Source organism: Lepeophtheirus salmonis, chromosome 14 (genome assembly GCF_016086655.4).
Source record: "Lepeophtheirus salmonis chromosome 14, UVic_Lsal_1.4, whole genome shotgun sequence".
Taxonomy (NCBI): domain Eukaryota; kingdom Metazoa; phylum Arthropoda; class Copepoda; order Siphonostomatoida; family Caligidae; genus Lepeophtheirus; species Lepeophtheirus salmonis.
Window position 1 is genome coordinate 42,332,436 of NC_052144.2, and position 19,963 is coordinate 42,352,398.

General features: G+C 30.9%; 1 protein-coding gene across 1 annotated transcript in view; it reads right to left on the reverse strand.

Annotated features, from left to right (window-relative positions):
* Window positions 1–3,097: 3,097 nt before the first annotated feature.
* LOC121129766 (ras-related protein M-Ras) overlaps window positions 3,098–19,963 on the reverse strand; it is a 118,375-nt gene continuing 101,509 nt past the window's right edge. Inside the window, exons 3-6 of the mRNA XM_040725493.2 lie at window positions 15,936–16,018; window positions 5,772–5,960; window positions 5,421–5,552; window positions 3,098–3,608 (exon numbers count right to left, since the gene is read on the reverse strand). Of these exons, the coding sequence (XP_040581427.1) occupies window positions 3,255–3,608; window positions 5,421–5,552; window positions 5,772–5,960; window positions 15,936–16,018 (758 nt within the window). The 3' untranslated portion in view covers window positions 3,098–3,254. The remainder of the gene's footprint in view (window positions 3,609–5,420; window positions 5,553–5,771; window positions 5,961–15,935; window positions 16,019–19,963) is intronic.

Here is a 19,963-nt window from a genome sequence, read left to right on the forward strand (position 1 = left end):
CATTTCAATGTCCCTCTTAAAAAACACTATATCCTTTGCCTCGAAATGGTCATCAGCTTCAGCAATAATCTCATCATTGGAGCAAAATTTCCTTACTGAGAAGTTTTTTTTTTTTTAGTACCACGAACAGCCGATAGTCCCTGGGAGCAAAATAAGTAGGATGAAGAAGCAATTCGTATTTCAATTCATATAGTTCTGCCATAGTTTTGAATCACTTGTGACATGGTCAGTTACCTTGGTAAAGGGTACTTTCTTTTTCTTCAAATGGGGTAATTTTTTTGTAATTTCATGCTTTAAACGCCATAATAACGCTGTTTAATATTAATTGTTGATGGTATTTACCTTTTCAAGGTAATCTTTGAATATTATGCCACGCAAATCCCTAACAACTGTGGTGAAACCCCTTCCAGCGGATAATTGTACTTTCGGCCACATTGGACAAGGTTCATCGGTTGTTGTTCACTCAGATGATGATCGCTTTGATTTTGGACCAAAGTGATAGATCCATGTTTCATTCATTGTCAAATACCAACAGGAGAATTCGGTTTTTTATATTTAAACATGGCCAAACATCTCTCAGAAACATGAGCCCCTTTTTGATTTTTTGTCCACAGTGAGCAAACGCAGTGAACAGAGCATTAACATGGACAAATGCGGATGCAATAAAAAATTAAAACGTTCTTTTGATATCTTCGCAATGTCAGCTAACTCACGCAACTTCACTTTCCAATCATTCAAAGCGAATTTGTGGTTATTTTTTTTTATGATTTCCGTTGTTAGAGCCTTATTTGGATGTCCAATGCGATCCGCATCATTGGTATCTCTATGTCCCCGCTTGAAGCCAGCAAACCAACATTTAATTGTTGTTTCTGATAAATCTGAGTCTTCATGACACTTTTCAAGCTATTACTTAGCTTGAAAAGGTGTTTTTTCCCTTTCAAGAAGCAATGTAAAATTTAATACATGAAATTGTTTTTGATCCATTAATTTGGAAATAACAAAAATTACGATTAAGTGAATGTAATGTTCCTTGTGTTAAAATATGCATATTTTTTTTCGATAATAGTTGAATTAATCAACATAATTTCTTTCATATATTTCATTAATAAGCGATAACATAAAAATAATTTCCTCTATATCCTATGAAAATATTTTTTCATAAATCCTTCCTTTTTGTCACGCAAGATAAGGAACTTAATATTTTTTAATTATATTTAGCACTGAATATTTAATTTAGTCCACATTTTCCTTGGCCATTCTATCATGAATCCTTTGTGGAAAAGTATTTTGTTTAAAAACTTGAATAAAGTTTAAAAACGATTCGAATTTTAAACTACAGTTTGCATTTCTAAATAAAAAATATATTGGTTATCTTGAAGACCACTTAATATTGATGAGGTTTTATTTATCAGTAATCAGTTCTCAATGAGGGGGAGTATGAAATATCCAATATTTTAATCGGTAACCCTTCCCCCTTCGTCAACTGGACGTAATAAATGTATGACCCCATGGAGTGAAAAAAATAAGAGAGTTTCTCTTCCTTTCCTTTTTTCAACATATTCCTCCCTTTTTTCCACTCATATGGGAATTAAACTTTTTTTTGTGATTATTCGAGGTCCTTAAGAATCAATGGCCTAATTTATTTATAAAAAAAAATTCGATTAATCTGATATACGAAGTAAAAGAATGGACTACAACTTATTTTATAAGCATTCAGACTCACATTATGGAAATTTTTTGAACATACAGACATAGTAGAAAACATACAAATTATATGTACATTTTGGATACAAATCCAAATATGAGAAAATAGAATCTAAAGACTACGGAAAAATATAGTATTTTAAAAGTCATGTTAATTGTTAAGATATAATCATCGTGTTTCTAAAAAGGGTTTAAGAATAGCAAATGACAGTTGAGTACTTCATGTTATTTCAAAATTGAAATGGATGATTTTTTTTTTTTTTGACGTAATGTTAATATTGTAAAAAAAAAAAAAACAACTAACATTATAAGCACATAATGGTCATATAAACTATTAAATTTCGTACAGATAGCTTTGATATTTGACTGTTTTGAGAAAACAATACTTTTACATAATATATTCATGCAAATATATGTTCTCAATTTTGTTTCCTACATCACTTTGAACAAACTATTTTTTATTTTTTTTGATGAGATTCCTAACAGATGAAAAATATAAGCACAGTTTAAGGCTATTCAAAGTTAACATTCATAACAATATTAAAAACAAATTTATTCTTCCAGTTTTTTTTTTCAATCCTGGATCTCTATGAACATACTATCCAATACAATACACCATAGACGCAGGAAAAGGAGGGGGGACTGAGGAACTATTCTTCCCTCCCAATTTTGACAGACAATTACAATGAAAACTTGCTTGATTATGGTGTCAATAAGCGTAAGGGTGTAATTATTCTATCAATTTTGCAAATATAACCAGATTCGGGCAATTATGTTGCTGCTACGCGCTCGTGACTACAGGGGCGGAGGGGTCTATATTAATGGAAACATTTGTTGTCAAGTTATTTAACAGTTAACAACAGATATTAACAGATTCAAAAAATATACCATTGCGAGCTGAATGTTTAAAAAAACCAAAATAGCCAAATAAAAAATACTTTTCATGATTTAAAAAAAATAATGAGAAACATTACGTTAAAAAGGGGTAAGTTTTAATTTTTTTATTATTTGGGGGGGGTTCGATTCCAATTATTTGAATAAAAAAATGACTCTTCTCTATAAATCAGTCGACTTTTATTTTATATGTCAGATGTTAAAAGTTTCGTCAAAAAGTCTTTTTCATTTTTTCTTGAAAAAGAAAAAAACGAAAATTTCACCTCGATAAAAAAATTTAGGTGACAAATCCAAGTCACAGCCAAGGTTTTTCACTCTTGAGCTGCATTAATGGATATAATGAAGCCAGATTGATGTTGCTCCCATAAATAATTTTCATCTCCTACACATAAGTTATGGCATTTCTGTAAAACTTTTCTAAATATATGAATTATCGCGGTGTCCCCCTGCAACTCACCTAATGTAACAGGAAGCCAAAAATAATGAAATACAAGTGAAGTTCATTTAACTCATTTTTATAAAAATACAACATACAACAAAAGACCTCCAAATTCTTTGTGGGATTCAAAATTAAGTAATTGATTATCTATATTACAATAAAAATCTAAAATAAGAGTTGAAAGACAAACACTCTAGGCCTTTAGGTACTTTATCCATTAGACGGATCTCTTCTTGAAAACGTTTTTCAATGACATGGAAGACTGTTTTGAGGTGTTTGAGGACGGTAATTCCGGAGGTAAAGAGTTTCGTCCCATTAAATTATTAAAAACTCTACGACTAACATCAAAAACAGAGGGTTTTCGAATACGAGGATCGTCGGAGACAGACGAAGGAGCAAGGAGAGAGGATTCATCCAGATGTTTGTGATCGGATACATGAGGTGGGAGTATGTTTTCATAGTCTTCATAGTCGTCTTCTTCGTCTGCTCTTCGATGTCGAGACCTAGAAGAGGAAATGCCGGAGACTGAACCCCATCTTTTGTGCTTGAATTCATCATTTGAATAGTCCGTCTATAAAAAAAGATATATACGTGCTTAGAGTAAAAAGGGTAAGAGATTCAGTAGAAGCTGAGTAACTCGAGGTTGAGGGAAAAATAAAAAAAAAACATTTTTCATTGGATTATTGTTTACTTTATATCATAGTACGTACAATAGTTAATTCTAACTTTTGGATACATTATTGCAAATGATTAGCAATACGTACTTCATTGCAATATATTTTAATTTCAATACTTCTTTCAATTTTTACAATAACTTTAGATCACTTTATCAGGGTTGTAGGAAGCCATTTCATATTTGGGAGGAGGCAAAATGTATTAAAGTGGGATAACCAACGGTTCTATTTTACCACAAAATTCGTTTCTTTTAACTCTGACCGTGAGCTTTCTTATAAACTTATATAATGTCCGGTTTTATAGATTATATTTATATAAATCTAAAAAAAAAATTCTATAAAAGAAGAGGAATTAACCATTCTTGTCAAACTATGAACTTGTGACTGGAAAACTATAATTTTCATTTAAGAGATAATGTTTAAATGATCAATAATTTTAATTTTTATAAATTTGATTACATTTTGCTTTATTAATACAGTACTCTATCAGAGAGTAGATTGTATATCCGGGAAGTCCTCAAGCATTTCATGATGCCATTTGTAACAGTTGGTGATTAAGGTGTTAACTTGATTAATACTGATAAGAAATAGTGTCCTCTTTTTTTTTGGTTATCATACTATAAAATAATCCCTGGAGTTTTTTTGATATTTTTATATCACAGTTTACGAACCATTGTCTTTTTTAATAGTCTGAATATTTGTATCTCAGATATACCAGTTTGCTCGAGGCATTCAATGCGGCATCAAATTAACATTAAAAAAAGACAAAAAAACATTCTTTTAATTGGCAGATGAAGTTACCCTAATTAAGTATAAGTAACATTATAGTTTTACAATTACTCCATTTTCCTGAAAAATCTTCTTTGAAGTCCATATAAATAAAGTAAATTATATAAAACGAGTATTCCGTTCAAGAGAATAATTTATCTTTAGTCCATTGCCCATTACAAATTTACGTTTTATCAATGGTAGATTTGCTTAAAAGAGAAATTAAATGAAAATCTTATTTAAAAAAAAATCAAATCAGATAAATAAAAATCTGACTAAGTGAGAATATAGCTGTATATTTGTTGTAGAAAAAAAAGGTCCTATATTTGAAACTCTTCAATTATTTGAATAATGATACCATTGTGTCCCAGTAATTATATGGCAATGTATGTGTAAAAGGGTGCACATACCTTATTTTAGAAAAAATAGATCCGAATCACAATGGGGCATGAGTAATGTTTACTTACATTAGTTTGTAAACAAAGAAACAGAGACTATAGACGTCTTGTGGAAAAATAATACAACTCCCTGAATGATAATATTATTTAATATAAAATATAGATGTACGTTACTCACATAGAGGGCGCGATAAAAACTATTTTCAGCATGCACCATTTTTTTAAAACAACTAGTTAAGTAACAAGCTGTACCTTGAATACAATATATTTTTTTTTTAGTTTACGCATGCACTATTAATTATATTTGCTGTGCTCATAATTTTATTTTACATCAGACGATGCTCCAAAAAAACTGGGGTGGCGGACTTGGAGCACATGCACACAGTCCCCTCCAGTAGTATTAACTTCCTTACAAGAAAGAAAATGTTACTTGATCATTTGCTCAATTCATGATAAACCATTTTCATAGCTTCGACTAAATATTTGAAAATTCGAGTTATCCAACCTCTAATGTATATATTTTGTTTTAATATATGTACAAACCTTAGTATGCCAAAGTTCCTTTACGACGGAAGTTAGAATAGAAACTGTGTCCGTTGGGCTATCAGCAACGGAAATCTCATGGAATGATGCATTGTAACGTTGAGCGAGGCGTTCCCCTTCATAGGAACTAATCTGAAATATGTTTGTAGAGCAATTATAGGAAATGAATATTAGTTTCATATTAATATTTAATGACTCAATTTAAAGATGTAATTTCAAAAGTGACTAGAAATTGCAATTACAAAAGGAAAAAGTGCATTTTAATCCATATCAAATTACGCAACATATTATGAACAAATGCAAAAAAAGTAATTTAATAAGTGAGTTTGTTGAGAATGAAATATTAGCTACCTTTCGTAGATGATTAAGATCCGTTTTATTACCAAAAAGAAGCATAGGTGTTGGTATTGAGGGTTCGAGATCGGAAATTATATCCATAATATCCTTGGCAGATTCATAGGAACGTCGATCCGTTATACTATACATGACAATTATTGCATCACTTTCTCGGAGTCGGTGAATGGGTAAGTTGTAGATTTCCTGAAGTGTAAAAGAATAAATGTGATGTGTAAATATTAACGAAATAAATGTTGAGTAAAATTCACAAAAATGAGAGATTCCAAACTATTTATTTTATTCATTTATGAGGACGTTAAATTGCTAACATATAAATATGATGTTTTTGCTTTCTTTCTCCTAATCAGTATTCTGAGCGTTGATTAGTCGAAATATAATTAGCTCTGTTTAAGGTGTGAACAATTTCCAGAAAATTATTAAAATGAATATTCCATAATAATATCCAAAAATATTTAACTAGAAAATTTTTTTATTTTTTTAAAAATTTTTTTAATTTTTGGATATTTTAAAAAAAATTATTATCCACAAAAAGGACAAACTCCAACTCAATATTTGAAATTTTTTCAGCTGTTATTATTTGAAAAATGAGTTAACTACCAACTATTTTTGGAACTTTAAAAAAAGAAAAAGAAGTTTGTGAGGTACAATAAAAATAACAGTCAATTATTGATTTTTTATTCCTTTTATGGAGATGAATTCATGCATTTTTTAACCCAACAAGAAAAAAAAATGTACAATGATGTGCACCAAGGTTTAGTTATATGATTAATGCGCACTTGTATACAAAAAAATATATACATTCTGTCAAAAAAGAACACGGAATTCCTTAATTTAAATAGCCCACGCTGAAACCATTTAAAAACCTTTTTTTTTCTAGGTCGGCGCACTCACTTAAATTATGATGCCAATTTAAGTACGATCTGTAGACAAGTTTGCTTGCAACAGCTGGATAAGTCTGTCTACTTGACTAGTGCTCCACGATTTTTACAATAAACGAAATTATTAAACAAAAAATCCTCATAACCGTTTAAGTGAGTTATCACGTTCTCTTAACATCTCTCACGAGTCAGTTTCTACCATTCTCACTGAAAATTTGGGCATGAGACGCGTTGTTGCGCGGCTTTTCCAAAAGTGGTGAATTTTCTGCTAAAATAATACCGTGACCAAGTTTCTTCAGACATGCTTGATTGTGCAAATTCTGACCCAATGTACATAAAAATGCAATAGAACTGGTGATGAGACGTTGGTTTAAGAGTATGACATGCAAACAAGCCAATAATCCTCAGAATGGAGGGACAAAAAATTCATTTTTCAAAACGTGGAGCACTAGTGAGGTGGACTGACTTATCCAGCTATTGCAAGCAAACTGATCTAAGGTAATTTTTTTGTAAGAAAAGTATAAGTTTAGAGTAGAAATTTGTTTAATTCGACTGTTAGTGAACAGCCTTTTTTCCGACATAGTTAATGCACTTGAGATAAACGCTAACCCAAATATTAAGCGAATTGTATTTCTTGATACACAGTTAACATATACTCAAAATTATACTAATTAATAATATCAACATTAGATTTGGGCATCAAGAAGATATAATTTGTATTTACTATGGTTGAAATATTATAATTTCATTTTCAATTAAATAATTCTATGAAGAAGTAATAATTACTTTTAACAAATTCTGGTACTAAAAATAGCCTCATTAACTTTGATGAGATTGACTATAATATATGGGATAAAATCTGATATTACACTTGAATCTTCGCTTATATTTAAAATTGAAAATGCAAAATAAAGAAAGCAAATGAAACGACTTAAAAGTGAACATATTAATCAAATTTATCAAACATTGATTCAAAAATTGCAAAAATTGAAAATATTTCCAAGAAAATACATTTTTGCAAAAACAACAAGTTGTATTTATTCTGAAAGATGTTTTAGGGCCATTTTAATGTTGTTTCTATCATTAAAAGTTTTTTTAACAGATTTAATGTCTTTTTTAAAAAAAAGTCTTTTCAAAAAATATGTAATATTCTTGTCATTTAGCTGTTAAAGGACATTTTGAAACTTGTAAGCACCATTTCTGACACCTTCAAATGACTAACTCGGATAATTTATAAAAAAAATAAAAGTTTATTAGAGAAAATTTACAAATATAGTCCGGACTCATGGATCATAAATAAAATGCTTGCTTTCTTTTATATTGACGGGTCACATCTATATACAGATATATGTCAATACCACGACAGTTTTTGAAAGGTTAGACTTAATTTCAAAAAAGAATAGAAGTACCACCCGTCATTCTTTTTCCAATAATAAAATTATTATGTTTTTCTCTACGTTTTATCCATCCCTATCCAGTTTTTCTTGTTCAAAAAAACAAGAAATATGATCTTAACTTTGATTTCCTTAATAATATTTTGTAAAGTATTTTGTAACTAGGTACATTGTTCTTTATTTTATACTTATCAATTTCAATTGAACATGATGTTAAATTTTAATTAAAAAAGTTATTATCTATAAAATAATATATTTATTCTATATTTTGTCACTTCATAAAAATTTATATATTTGCACTAGTTATGAAGGAATATGACTGCAAAAAAAGTAAATACAAAAATATTTATCCTTGCAAATGGCGTCGTCAAAATTAACTAACCGCAACCCTGATAATAAAGTTATTCAACATAAAATACAGAATCTATCTCTAAATTAAATTTAAAAAAATAGAATTAAAATCAATGACTAACATATTATTACCACATAAAATACTACACATAAAATACAGTAATACTCTGAATCTGTGAAGGATGTATCTGTTTTGCGAATTGACATGGTATGGTTTGGATATGTTTTCAAAAGTTCTCATACAAAAATAAAAAAAAGGATGAAAGCAAACCAAACCAAAATCAGTTTGTAAATAAAAATATTAAGTTTTTTTTCAAATTACCTTTTTAATATCAAAACAAAATATTTTGATAGTTTTTATTTTTCAAACTGGATACCATGTCAGTGGATCGAATAGAATAAATTTAGATTCTTTAAACATATATTTTAGAATTAACGTCATCAACAGATAACCTACTCATAATGCACGGTTAGCAAATCGTTGTTGTCATCGTTTGAAGGGGGGATTTCTGTACTCTATTAGTAAAATCCTCACTATAAAGGTCATTTAATAATAAATCATAGTGCAATAATATCCCGAATCATAGAATCTGGATTAAACTAGATTATGAGAGTAGAGAAGTATACAAGGATACATTATTTTATTTACTGGATAAATAAATGACTTGACCATGAAATGGGGTATAAGAGTTGTTTACTTATTTTCATTTGTAAACAATGCTTGTGGAAAAATAATACAACTCCCTCAAAGATTGTGTTATTTAAAATAAAATATATTTTATAAGCATGTTGTCACACCCTGTATTTTCAAATATTAATAAATATTACAGTAAGATATTTAAATTTGTTGATAAAATCAAACATGTCTGAAGTCAACAGAACTTTACTTTTTCAAAAAAAGAGTGTTTTATTGGTTTGGTATTTGAAAAGAGATTGAATCATCTTATATTAGATATGTCAGCACGTATGTAAATATGAAGAACAATATAATATAAATGAACAACATACAAGACTAGGTATTTATTCACTCTCAGCCTCGATTCTCATAAGGTCAGTTAAAAATTAAAAAAAAAAAAAAATATGGTAGCTATCCTTCTATATTTTTGTGTTGCCCATTGTTCATAATTATAGAATAGTTAATAATTATTATTTAATTATATTTTTCATCTGCACTCAATTCTATATTATTTATTTATTTGTAGTTACCTTTAACACTTATAAGATATTGTTATATAAATTTTAATACCATGTGATTTATCTTTTTTTGTTTTGTTTATATTTAAATAACTTTTTATTAACAAGTTACAAACTATAAAACGTCATTGTAGATAATATATATTTTGGGTTAGTATAGCCCTATTGACTATATTCGATGTTATCGATCACAGTAATTTTACTTATTAAAAAAAAACCCTTTAAAAGAGTAACAATTTAATTTTTGCTTACTAGAAATGGATTATGACAAATATGTATTTTTTCGAATTGAGTAATTAAACTTCAGACTTGAGCAGAAATGGATATTTCACACTCATGAGCGATTTGATGCTACATAGTATGGCGGCTGAAAACCAAAAAGTTAGGAAATCCAGTATGACTCGTTATATTTCAATGTTGTGCATAAAAATAAGCATACATGCCAAATTTTAGATGGATGCGAAAACGTTTTTACCTACCAACACGGGATTGAAAAATCAATAATTTCATATTCTTTTATTATATCTAATTTTTTACTATATATTGGATGCTAATTTGAAAAATTAATAATTAATATTGAATAAATTATTAAACTTTTTTAAGTGGTATCTTGCTTTAAAGAATTTTAATTGTAAAAATCGGTGATTTTCAATCTTTTTTTATTGGCGTACCCCCTGCTAAATTTGTTTTGAGCCACGTATTTTCTTTCATGCGCAAAATATTTTTCGTAATAAGGAAATGTATATTTTTGTCAATCTCACCTACCACCTGGAGTTTCTCCACGTACCCCCATTTGAGAATTACTATTACAGACAACTAAACTTGGTTTTATACTTTTTTATGCCCCCAACATGAAATAAATGGGGAAAAAATAATTAAGAAAATAAAACAATTCTGACTTAACTTCTTCATTCCTTGTTATTTTATATTTAAATACATTTGATATAGTGTCATAGTCTGTTTATTGGGTACTAGGAAAACTGCCATAGGGAAAATTCCCAGTGGAAGATTCGTTTAATATTATTTATGACAAATATCTAAACATATTTTTTTGTTCCATTCCCCGAGGGAGTGAGTACCTTCAAGTGTGAGTAATATTATTGTAATACAATTTCATTGCAATTTTTTGAAATTCAATCAAATCTTCTAATAAATGGATCGAGAGGATTGGTAAGGGGGAAGGGGGGATAAATAGCTTAGGGCCTCTTAAAATATGGTTGAAGACTCTCCGCCCTCTGATAGACCAATGTACCAATACCTCCAAGTATTGGGGATAGTTAAAAACTACCCCCAAAGCATCCAAAAAACACCTCTAATACAAAAAAATATCACCAGCCCACCCGAGGGCTTTGAACAAGCTTGTAGTGTACTTGAAGTGGCAAATTTGAAGGTACTCCCTTTGGGGAACCTTCAAATATGTATACATAGTTTTTAAAAATAATATTAAGCAAATTTATAATGTGTTATTATTCATCATGATGTTCGATCAAAATACGGGTAATTTTCTCCATGACAATTTTCTTACATGGCAATTTTCCACGGGCAATTTTCCCCAAAGCAGTTTTCCGTGCACGAATTTATTGATCTCTGTAAGGATAACCAAGTTAGGACAAAGTAGTGTAAAGATATACATTACAAGTGAAAGAGGAATGTATATTTAAATAAATAATATCGAATTGAGTACAGATCTAAAATATTTATATCAAATTCATCATGCTATATCGGGAGGCTATGTTTTAGATAATATTAATTTTTAACTCTAGGAAATCGAAATCATGCGAGATGGCTTACTTTTGCTAATAGGATTATACCTCAGTATTTTTCTGAAGGAAATCCTTCTAATTTTTCTTACTTGTCCAATAAATTTTGTAATGTTTGTCTACACTTTTATACGCTTCACCATGAAGAAGAATTCAAGTGTAGAAGATGGGACAAGGGATATATATTTAAAGCCATCATTTTTTTTACCAGCTATAGAAGAAAATGCCATATTTTGTCGTCCTGAAAATGTTATTTCAGTCTGATTTCTAAGGAAAGACCTGAGATTCTAAAAATAGCATGGGATTAGTAAATTATTAACAATATCGAAAATGAAGAGCTGTTCATTCCAGACAATATTGTTTACTCAAACTGTCGAAAGAGCTTTGAAAAAGGTTACAAAAAACTCAAAAAATATTTACAAGGACGTAGCAAGAATATATATGAGTATGATTGTTTGAGTCCAGAAAAAACTATGCCTTTCAAAAAATGATGTTTATCGTATTGTGAAAAATAATGTTGTATATATTTTTAGAACGAATTTCATAACGATATTGTTATATGTATTATATATAAATCGTATATATGTTTATCTTATTTATATAAGGAACTTTAAAAAAAGCGTTACTTACACTAATGAGATTCTTTCTATCGTCTCAGAGTTACGGATAATAAAAATAAAACGCAGGGCCACTATATTTTACTTAAAAAAAGCCAGGCCTAAGGCTACTTAAAACCAGCACTAGCTGAAGTAATTGTTGAAAAAACACTAAAATGCCGAATGTCGAAACATATACGGGCAATACGATATGAAATACAAAAAATATAAGTTTTGGGATTAATTTGAACTTAAAGCCTTTTTTAAAGAACTAATATTTTTGTTTTGAATATTTTCTGATTTAATAAAAGTCAGTATCTTAGCAAAATCAAACCAATGGAAAATTTCATCGAGGTTTGGCAGCTGTGAGTAAGTTGCTCTTTAAAACTTATAAAAAAGGGAAAGACTCACTATTACCCTTCAATAAATTACAAATATCCTAGTAAAAATGGGTACTGCCTAAATAATAAAGCGAAATCAACCTGGATAATGGATGTTGTTTTAAGTACATTTGTGTATCGTTTATGAGTCCATGAATACGAGTGTTACCCAACCCATCTCTATTATTTACCTATACCGTGTGTCAGGAAAGTCCTGACTGATTTCTAACTTCCAACTTCATTAAGATCTACAAAGACTAAAAGTAGGGATACAGAAAAATGTTTTTTATTAAAAAAACTTCGCTTGGTTAAAATCTATAATATATTTTCAACAGTTTGGCCTTTAGCTTCCATAACAGCCACAACACGGGAGCGGAAGGAGAAGCAGGTGTTCTTGATGTAGGTGGGGTCCATCTTGGCCCAGGCCTTGGTAATACTGGCCTTGAGAGCTGTGGTACTGCTGTGGCGTTTTTTGCAAGCCTGTCTCTCAATGTGCGCCCAGATACTGAAATCCAAGGGGTTCAGGTCGGGGGAGGAGGGGGGCTAGATGTCCTTAGGCCAGAATTCCACATTCTCCTTCAACCACTTCTGGGTGTTCTCGGCTGTGTGTGCGGGTGCCCGATCCTGCTGGAGACACCCCCTCTTGCCAGGATACTCCTTCCTGATCCATGGGACCACCTTGGTCTTGAGCACCTTGATGTAGTCCTCCGAGGTGAGCCTGTAGCCCTCTCGGAAGAAGAATAGAGGCATGGATTTACCATCTGAGCCAGCAACTCCAAGCATCATGATACTGGCTGTGTGCTTGGTCATGGGCACTTATTTCTCAGATCCCACATAACCATTAAGGCTAATGTAGCGATCATTTTTGTGGTTGAAGACTGGATCCATTGTAAAAGTTTTCTCATCGGAAAAAATGAGAATTCTGTCCCCATTGCTTTTCATGTTGTTCAAAATCTTCTTGCATCGGATGTATCTGGCCTCCATATTGGCCATGGACAACATGGGAGGGGTGGTGCAGACCAAGGACTTGCCCCCAATGTCCTTGACAATGTTGGCAGCATTAGTCTTGCCCATATTGTTCTTCTTGGCAATTGTTCTGATGCTCAGAAGAGGGTTTGTCTTGATCTGGGCCCTGATCTTCTTCTTAGTGACCTTGGTGGCCTTTAAGACAGGTCTCCTACTTCGAGGCCAATGGTGCTGGCAGACATGCTGGTGGCCTCAGAGATCTCCTTGTGGCTGATTCCTACACGAAGCAGAGCAGCTACTTCATGTCTTTTAGCCTCCATGTCAAACACAATTATGAATTTCGAAATGTTATAGAAACAAAACTTGGGAATCTGAAAACGGTCTTTAACTTTTATTTATGCAACATTTACGTAAAAAGTCTCTGAAACCTCGAAGAAAGCCATCGAAGGTACCGGTCAAGACTTTCGGGACACCCGGTATATTTCCTGTGTAATGAGGTATTGTTTTTATTTATGGCTAAAAAAAGTTTCTTTGGAAATTTATAGGATTTGGCAACCATTCCTTTTTCAATATAAACAAATAAATATCAATAAAATAATTTATTTTCTCATGAAATAAATTTATTTGTCCTATAAATTCATTAAGTACCCTACATATTTTTATTTTATTTTATTTGGGTGAAAATGTAATGATAAAGTACATGATGAATATGTGGTGAGTTTACACAAAAACAATCTTGAACAAACGTCAGGAAGAGGATAAAGATTATTTGATTGATTTTTTTTGAATAATAGTGTGTAACAACGACATCTGCACCTCAGATGTCCGTATTTTTCGACAAATTTGCTGATGAAATTACGCCATGCTTTTTATGTGGTAAATATAAACATTTTACTTAGGAGCCAAAACAACACCATAAAGTCAACACGAGAAGCCTATTACACTTTAAGAGGCAGAGCGCACTGTTATGATGGGAAATATATGGATAGTAGTAGGGAAGGGGGGGTGTTAAAATCAAATTCAATTATAGACCAATTTTTCGAATGCCTGAGTACTCTAAAAAATAATTTTTAATTTTCTGCGAAAGCTTACTTCTGAATCCCTTTACAAAAATAGATAATTTTGTTAAAAAAGTAATTTTAAAATGGCTTTAGAGGTCAAAAAACGCCCTTTGAAGACTGAATTTTTACAAACATAACTTTTTTATTAAAATACAATAGGAGATTGAATTAACAACTCACCCTAAAAATTAGACACCCCAATACATACTCAAAAATACAAATTTAGAAGAAATTTACCTTTTTTGTCACCTTTTACATTTTATATGACCTTAAAACTGTACTTTATCAAGTTAAAATATTATATAGCTATTGTTTGAAGCATAAGAATATTTTAATGATCACGATATTTGCAAGTTTCTTTTTATAAGATTGAAAATAGATAAAAGTACATATCATGGATAAAAAAGTAATTTTTAGGGGTCGGGATGGGGGGGTTGGACAGATTTTTTTCTAGAGTGCTAAAAATATCCTTTCGTATCCGAAAAGGGAACTCAAATTTAATTAGCTCATTTTCATTCATTAACACCATCCCCTAATATTATCATTGAATCAGCTGGAGAAGTTGTCATCTGCATTTTGAGGCATAGGGAATCTTCAAAAGGGCTCTGGAAGTGCTCTTGAGCACTATTACGACTAGTTGTTCTAGGATATTTGGTCCCAAGGCTCCCGCAACCTGAAACTGATTGATTATTTTGACTGGAGCACTCTTGAGCCAAAGGTAAAAAGAGTTCCTCACACCGTCAAGAAGTGCCCGGAATGCCAGATATTATATTGGGCTCTTGTTTCCCAACTTTCTTACACGAATTGAGGTCGCCACCGAGGCTACATTGTGTTAAATGCATTTTCAATGATTGTATCCGTTCTTCAGTTTTTGAATTGTTCTTAGAAAATGACATTTTATGTTGATTTAAAGTAGATATACATAAATCGCCAAATATCGTTATTATACTCTGTATATTGTACAACCCAACATTTCAATGACATAGTTTAGTCAAGTATAGAGTCTGTATCTAGATTTATAGAATGAGTTTAGATACCCAGAAATAGCGACTATTTCTAAGGGTCTTCCTCCTTAGTTTTATGAGACTGAATAAGAAACAGATATGACCTTTAAAATAACAATTTTTAACTCGTCGAATGATTTTTTGCTACTTAAAGTGACATTTGCTGCACTTAAAAAAGATTTATCAAAATAATTTGCTAATTGAAATGGATCATAATAAGTTAAAGAATACAAATGCTTATAAAAAATCATTCTTGCGTGCTTTTGTGTTGACAGATAGAATATAAGAAAATTACTAATATATATATATGAAGAGGAAAAACAACTTTTATCACTATATATATTATGAATATGCATGAAGGAAACCAAAGCAGATTAAATGTATTGATTAATTATTATCAATAATGACAATGTCTTATTAATAAAAGAAGAGAAAAAGCTTATTTTTCTTTATTGTGAAAAAAAAAAAAAAAAAACGTAATACCCTATTGTAGTTAATTATAATTTTATCATTGTAATTATTGATGTACTACATTTTTCAAGGATTCATGTGCGTCGTAATGTAAGCTACTTACCCCTGGTTTACTTGATATGTCTATAATTTCAATTTCAACCGGACGTCGTCCTTCCAGATGAATGCACTGACGATAATAAAAGTCTGGAATTATAAAAGTATAACCTCGGATTTAAATTTACATATTTTTCCTAAAAATAAATAATAATATAAGATTAAGCAAATTATTTATACTAATTTTACTCAAGAAGGTATCAGTAGAGTTGAGTAGTTTGTAATCAAAATAGAGCGCAAGGAGAAGGCGAGAGCGAGATATATGGCACATCTGAGTTAAAGCCCTTGTTAATATGAGCTGCCTGTTATATGATTTTGGAGGAAGAATCTGAGTTATTGCTGTTTTTACATTTAAAATAGCATTTATTGCAGGGAAAATATTGCAATTATATATAAATTCATGTATATCTTAAAACAATGTACAAGGATAACGAAAATGCTTTAATCAGAGGGAGAAGTTAAAACAAAAATGACCAATTAACTATGGATAAAAAAATTAAAAGAACACACTACTACCATTTGCGCATATTTCCCAAAAAATGGAAATGTTAAAAAAAAAATAAAAAAATGCGTATCCTTGATCAAAAAGTTTCATGAACGAACAATTATGTTATTGATGGGAATATGAAAGGGTTTGACATGAATCCAATGAATCCCATAATGGCAAATCCAATGGATGTTGCAATGGTGATCTTTTGGGACTCTTTACGATCCGGCTTGGTGCACTAATTTACTAGTCGGACAGAGTCCTTGGAGAATTGCTTCAGGGGTTCAGCAAATTGTACTATTTGATCCATTTTGTATGATGATGACTTATGTGCCAATTAAATGAAAGTCAGTTACAAAAGTCTTTTCCATTTTTGAAAGGTTTTTTTTTCATTGCAGACTATACAACTCTAGGGATCAGACAACTCATTTCTAAAAATATATACATAAACTATGCAAGAGAGACTGGGGACGTTTTTCGATTAATAAAACAGTTCAATGATTTATATTATAAATCTTATTATGTCCACATTGAAACGTTTTCTGACGAAAACACAAAATATTTAACCGTTTTGACTTTCATTAACAGGAAACCGACTTTTCTGTTTAACTAAAAGGTATATTCTTTAAACAAGATCTAACGTAGAGTGAAAAATATAACAATGCCGTTTACTTACATCACAACTAGTATCATTTGCATTTACAAATTGTAGTTTGTAATAGGAAAATTTTCCCTTTTCCAATGATAATATTCAGCCTTGCATAAATCATTAATCAACATTATTAACCGGCTGGGATTAAGAAGATTTCTTTCTTGTCTGGACTCCAAACTTTTTGGAATCTGTATAAAACCATAAAATTAAAATTTTTGGCCATATGGGCAGGTCCTTAATCTACTATATTACAATAAAATTAATTAATTCAACTTCAGTATAATAAAGTCTATTCATTTATTGATCAAAAATATTATTTAATCTAATTTTGGCAATATCTAACTCAAATTTGCCTTACTTTCAACTGTTTTCTCTACCCCAAGCTATGAAGGCAGTTATAAATTTGTAAAATGCATTTAAATACAATTTATGGAAAAGCTACTGACGGTTTTAATCTTGATATAAATTCAAACAATAACGTACATATATTATGTTGAAATTTGGATAATCTAACTCAAGCCAGCACCGAGTAATTTAGATAAAACAAAAAGGTTGCAACTCTATTCGGTCTCCCTTAAATATTAATTTATTCCTTCAAGTATATTTTTAACTTGTTATATGACAATTTAATTGTTTTTGTACTTCTCCGAAATTTTGTGGACTTTAAGAAATAACATAAATCGATCTATTTTTATAAAGTTAAAATTTGCATGAAATGTAGTCATTGATTTGTAAAATCCGGAATGACATTGGTGCAAAATCCGGAAGAAGAACAGAAGGACAACTTATCTCCGCATAGAGCTAGCTGATACAGTCAGAAAGAGCAGAGAAAATTTAAAAAATTTCTTAACCCCATAAAAATAATTCTAAATTTTTTGTTTTTTTCTGATGAATTTTTATTTTCACCGTTGATGTACCTGTGAATAAGCAGAACAGACACAACATCTCCACCGAACATCCAAAAAATGTCTCAGCTTTAGTGAGACATGCTAAATTCGAAATGTCGAATAAAAAAGGGCTACTTTGGCTAGAGAAACGTTCCAGGACAACTTTGTTTTCACTCAAGATGGAGCTCTTTGTCATTACACTGTTAAGGCCCAGGCCTTCCTGAGAAACAACTTTCCGGACTCTTGGGAACTCAACATGTGACCGTTCTCCTCTTCAAATGCGAACCCCTTGGACTACTCTACCTAGGCGCATTTGGAGGAGAGGGTGTTCTACTCCTCAATCTCTACAGGCTTCCATCAAAAAGGAGTGTACCAAGCTTGAGTCTGACTACATAGTTAACGTCTGAAAGGGAGTTAGGCTTCGTAATGAGGCAATTATTAGAGCTGAGGAATCACTTAGTGAATAATAGTTGTGCCTAGCACTACTATTATATGGTTTTGTTAAATATGTGCCACTAGATAAGATCAACCCTATATGTACGGGGTGTGGATTTTAAATCCAGAAAATTTTAGAATATGGTATATTACGATTTATTTCCCAAAATACACTAAGCAATTCATAAATATTTTGCTCTTCAAACCAAACCCCTCAATCTTCAACCACAGGCTCCAGCCTAGCCCTAAGTAAACCACTGGCCTTTATTAGAAACTCCTTGTCCATATTGGCTTCTGGTTCGAGAATGGAAGCTTCCAAAGTGTCAAAAGTGTTATGCGCATGTTTATGGAACTATCTTTCCCCCAAGACAAATAGTAGTCCAAGAGGTTGAGATCCAGCCACTTAGAAGTCCATATTTCTTTAGCTCAAAACTTAGAGATTTTAAAAATGTTTGTTTTTTACAGAATAAATTTGGTAAATCTGATTTAGACAAGTCACACCAATTTTAATTCTAGTTTGACACCGGATCTGTTAACATCAATCAATGTTCTTTAACATCGTTATCTATGGAGTTATTTGATTCCTTGGACGTGCACCTGTCACAAAGGTCCATAATAATGGCCACACAGCGTTCAAATTCGGTAGGATTTTTCTTTTCTTTTATGCAATTTGGTCTGTTAAATCTGATGAGCACACTTTCATAAATATAGATCTCAGGGTTGTTAAGATATTTAAGTATACATTTGTTCTGGATATAATATTTCTACCCTGCATATTGTAAACTTCATCAAATAATCGTGACTTTGGACTAGGATTCCTGCAGAATCTTAAATCTCCGTTACTTACTTACAAATCCTAACACGAGCATTTGCCTTTGGTGTTCTGACAACTCTTACATTAAAATTGACATTTTGCCAATACAAAATTTTATTTGTCACTAGTAGTTGCTACATTTGAAGCTGTATATATGCGCATCAGTAATGCCATGATATTTTTTACTTCTTTTATTTTATAGATGTAAACTATTATTTACACAAAATTTCGAGAAAATTATATAGCTTTTAGTAGGAATTAGAGGGTCATTTCGAATTTATCAAATTATTATTATCTAATAAGGCACATGGCCCATGCAGAATAAAACATCCCTAACTTCCCTTCCATTTCGCTTCTTCTTATTTAGTGTTTGAGTACATATTTAATGGTTGTTTATTGGTGAGTCATCTATGGTCACTACAACCAGCCCCCCCCTAAATAAAAGAAAATGTTATCACGTCAACTGTTAATAATCTGTGTACTTTAAAAAAAAAACTGAATACAGGAAATCTTATGGATAAAGAAAGGTTTATCTGTATGTATGAAAAACAGTCACGACGTGCAGTGCACTATATATGGTGCTCCCTAATGTATATATTGGACATATTTTGATCTAAGGAATAAAACAATGTAGTCGTATTAATTAAATATAGTAGGCGTGTACATATAGCATTGAATGTGTAAACAATATATAGTGCTCCTTGATGTGTATGTATAAATTTATTTGTGTTTTATTGCTCTGATGAACATTATAACTCAC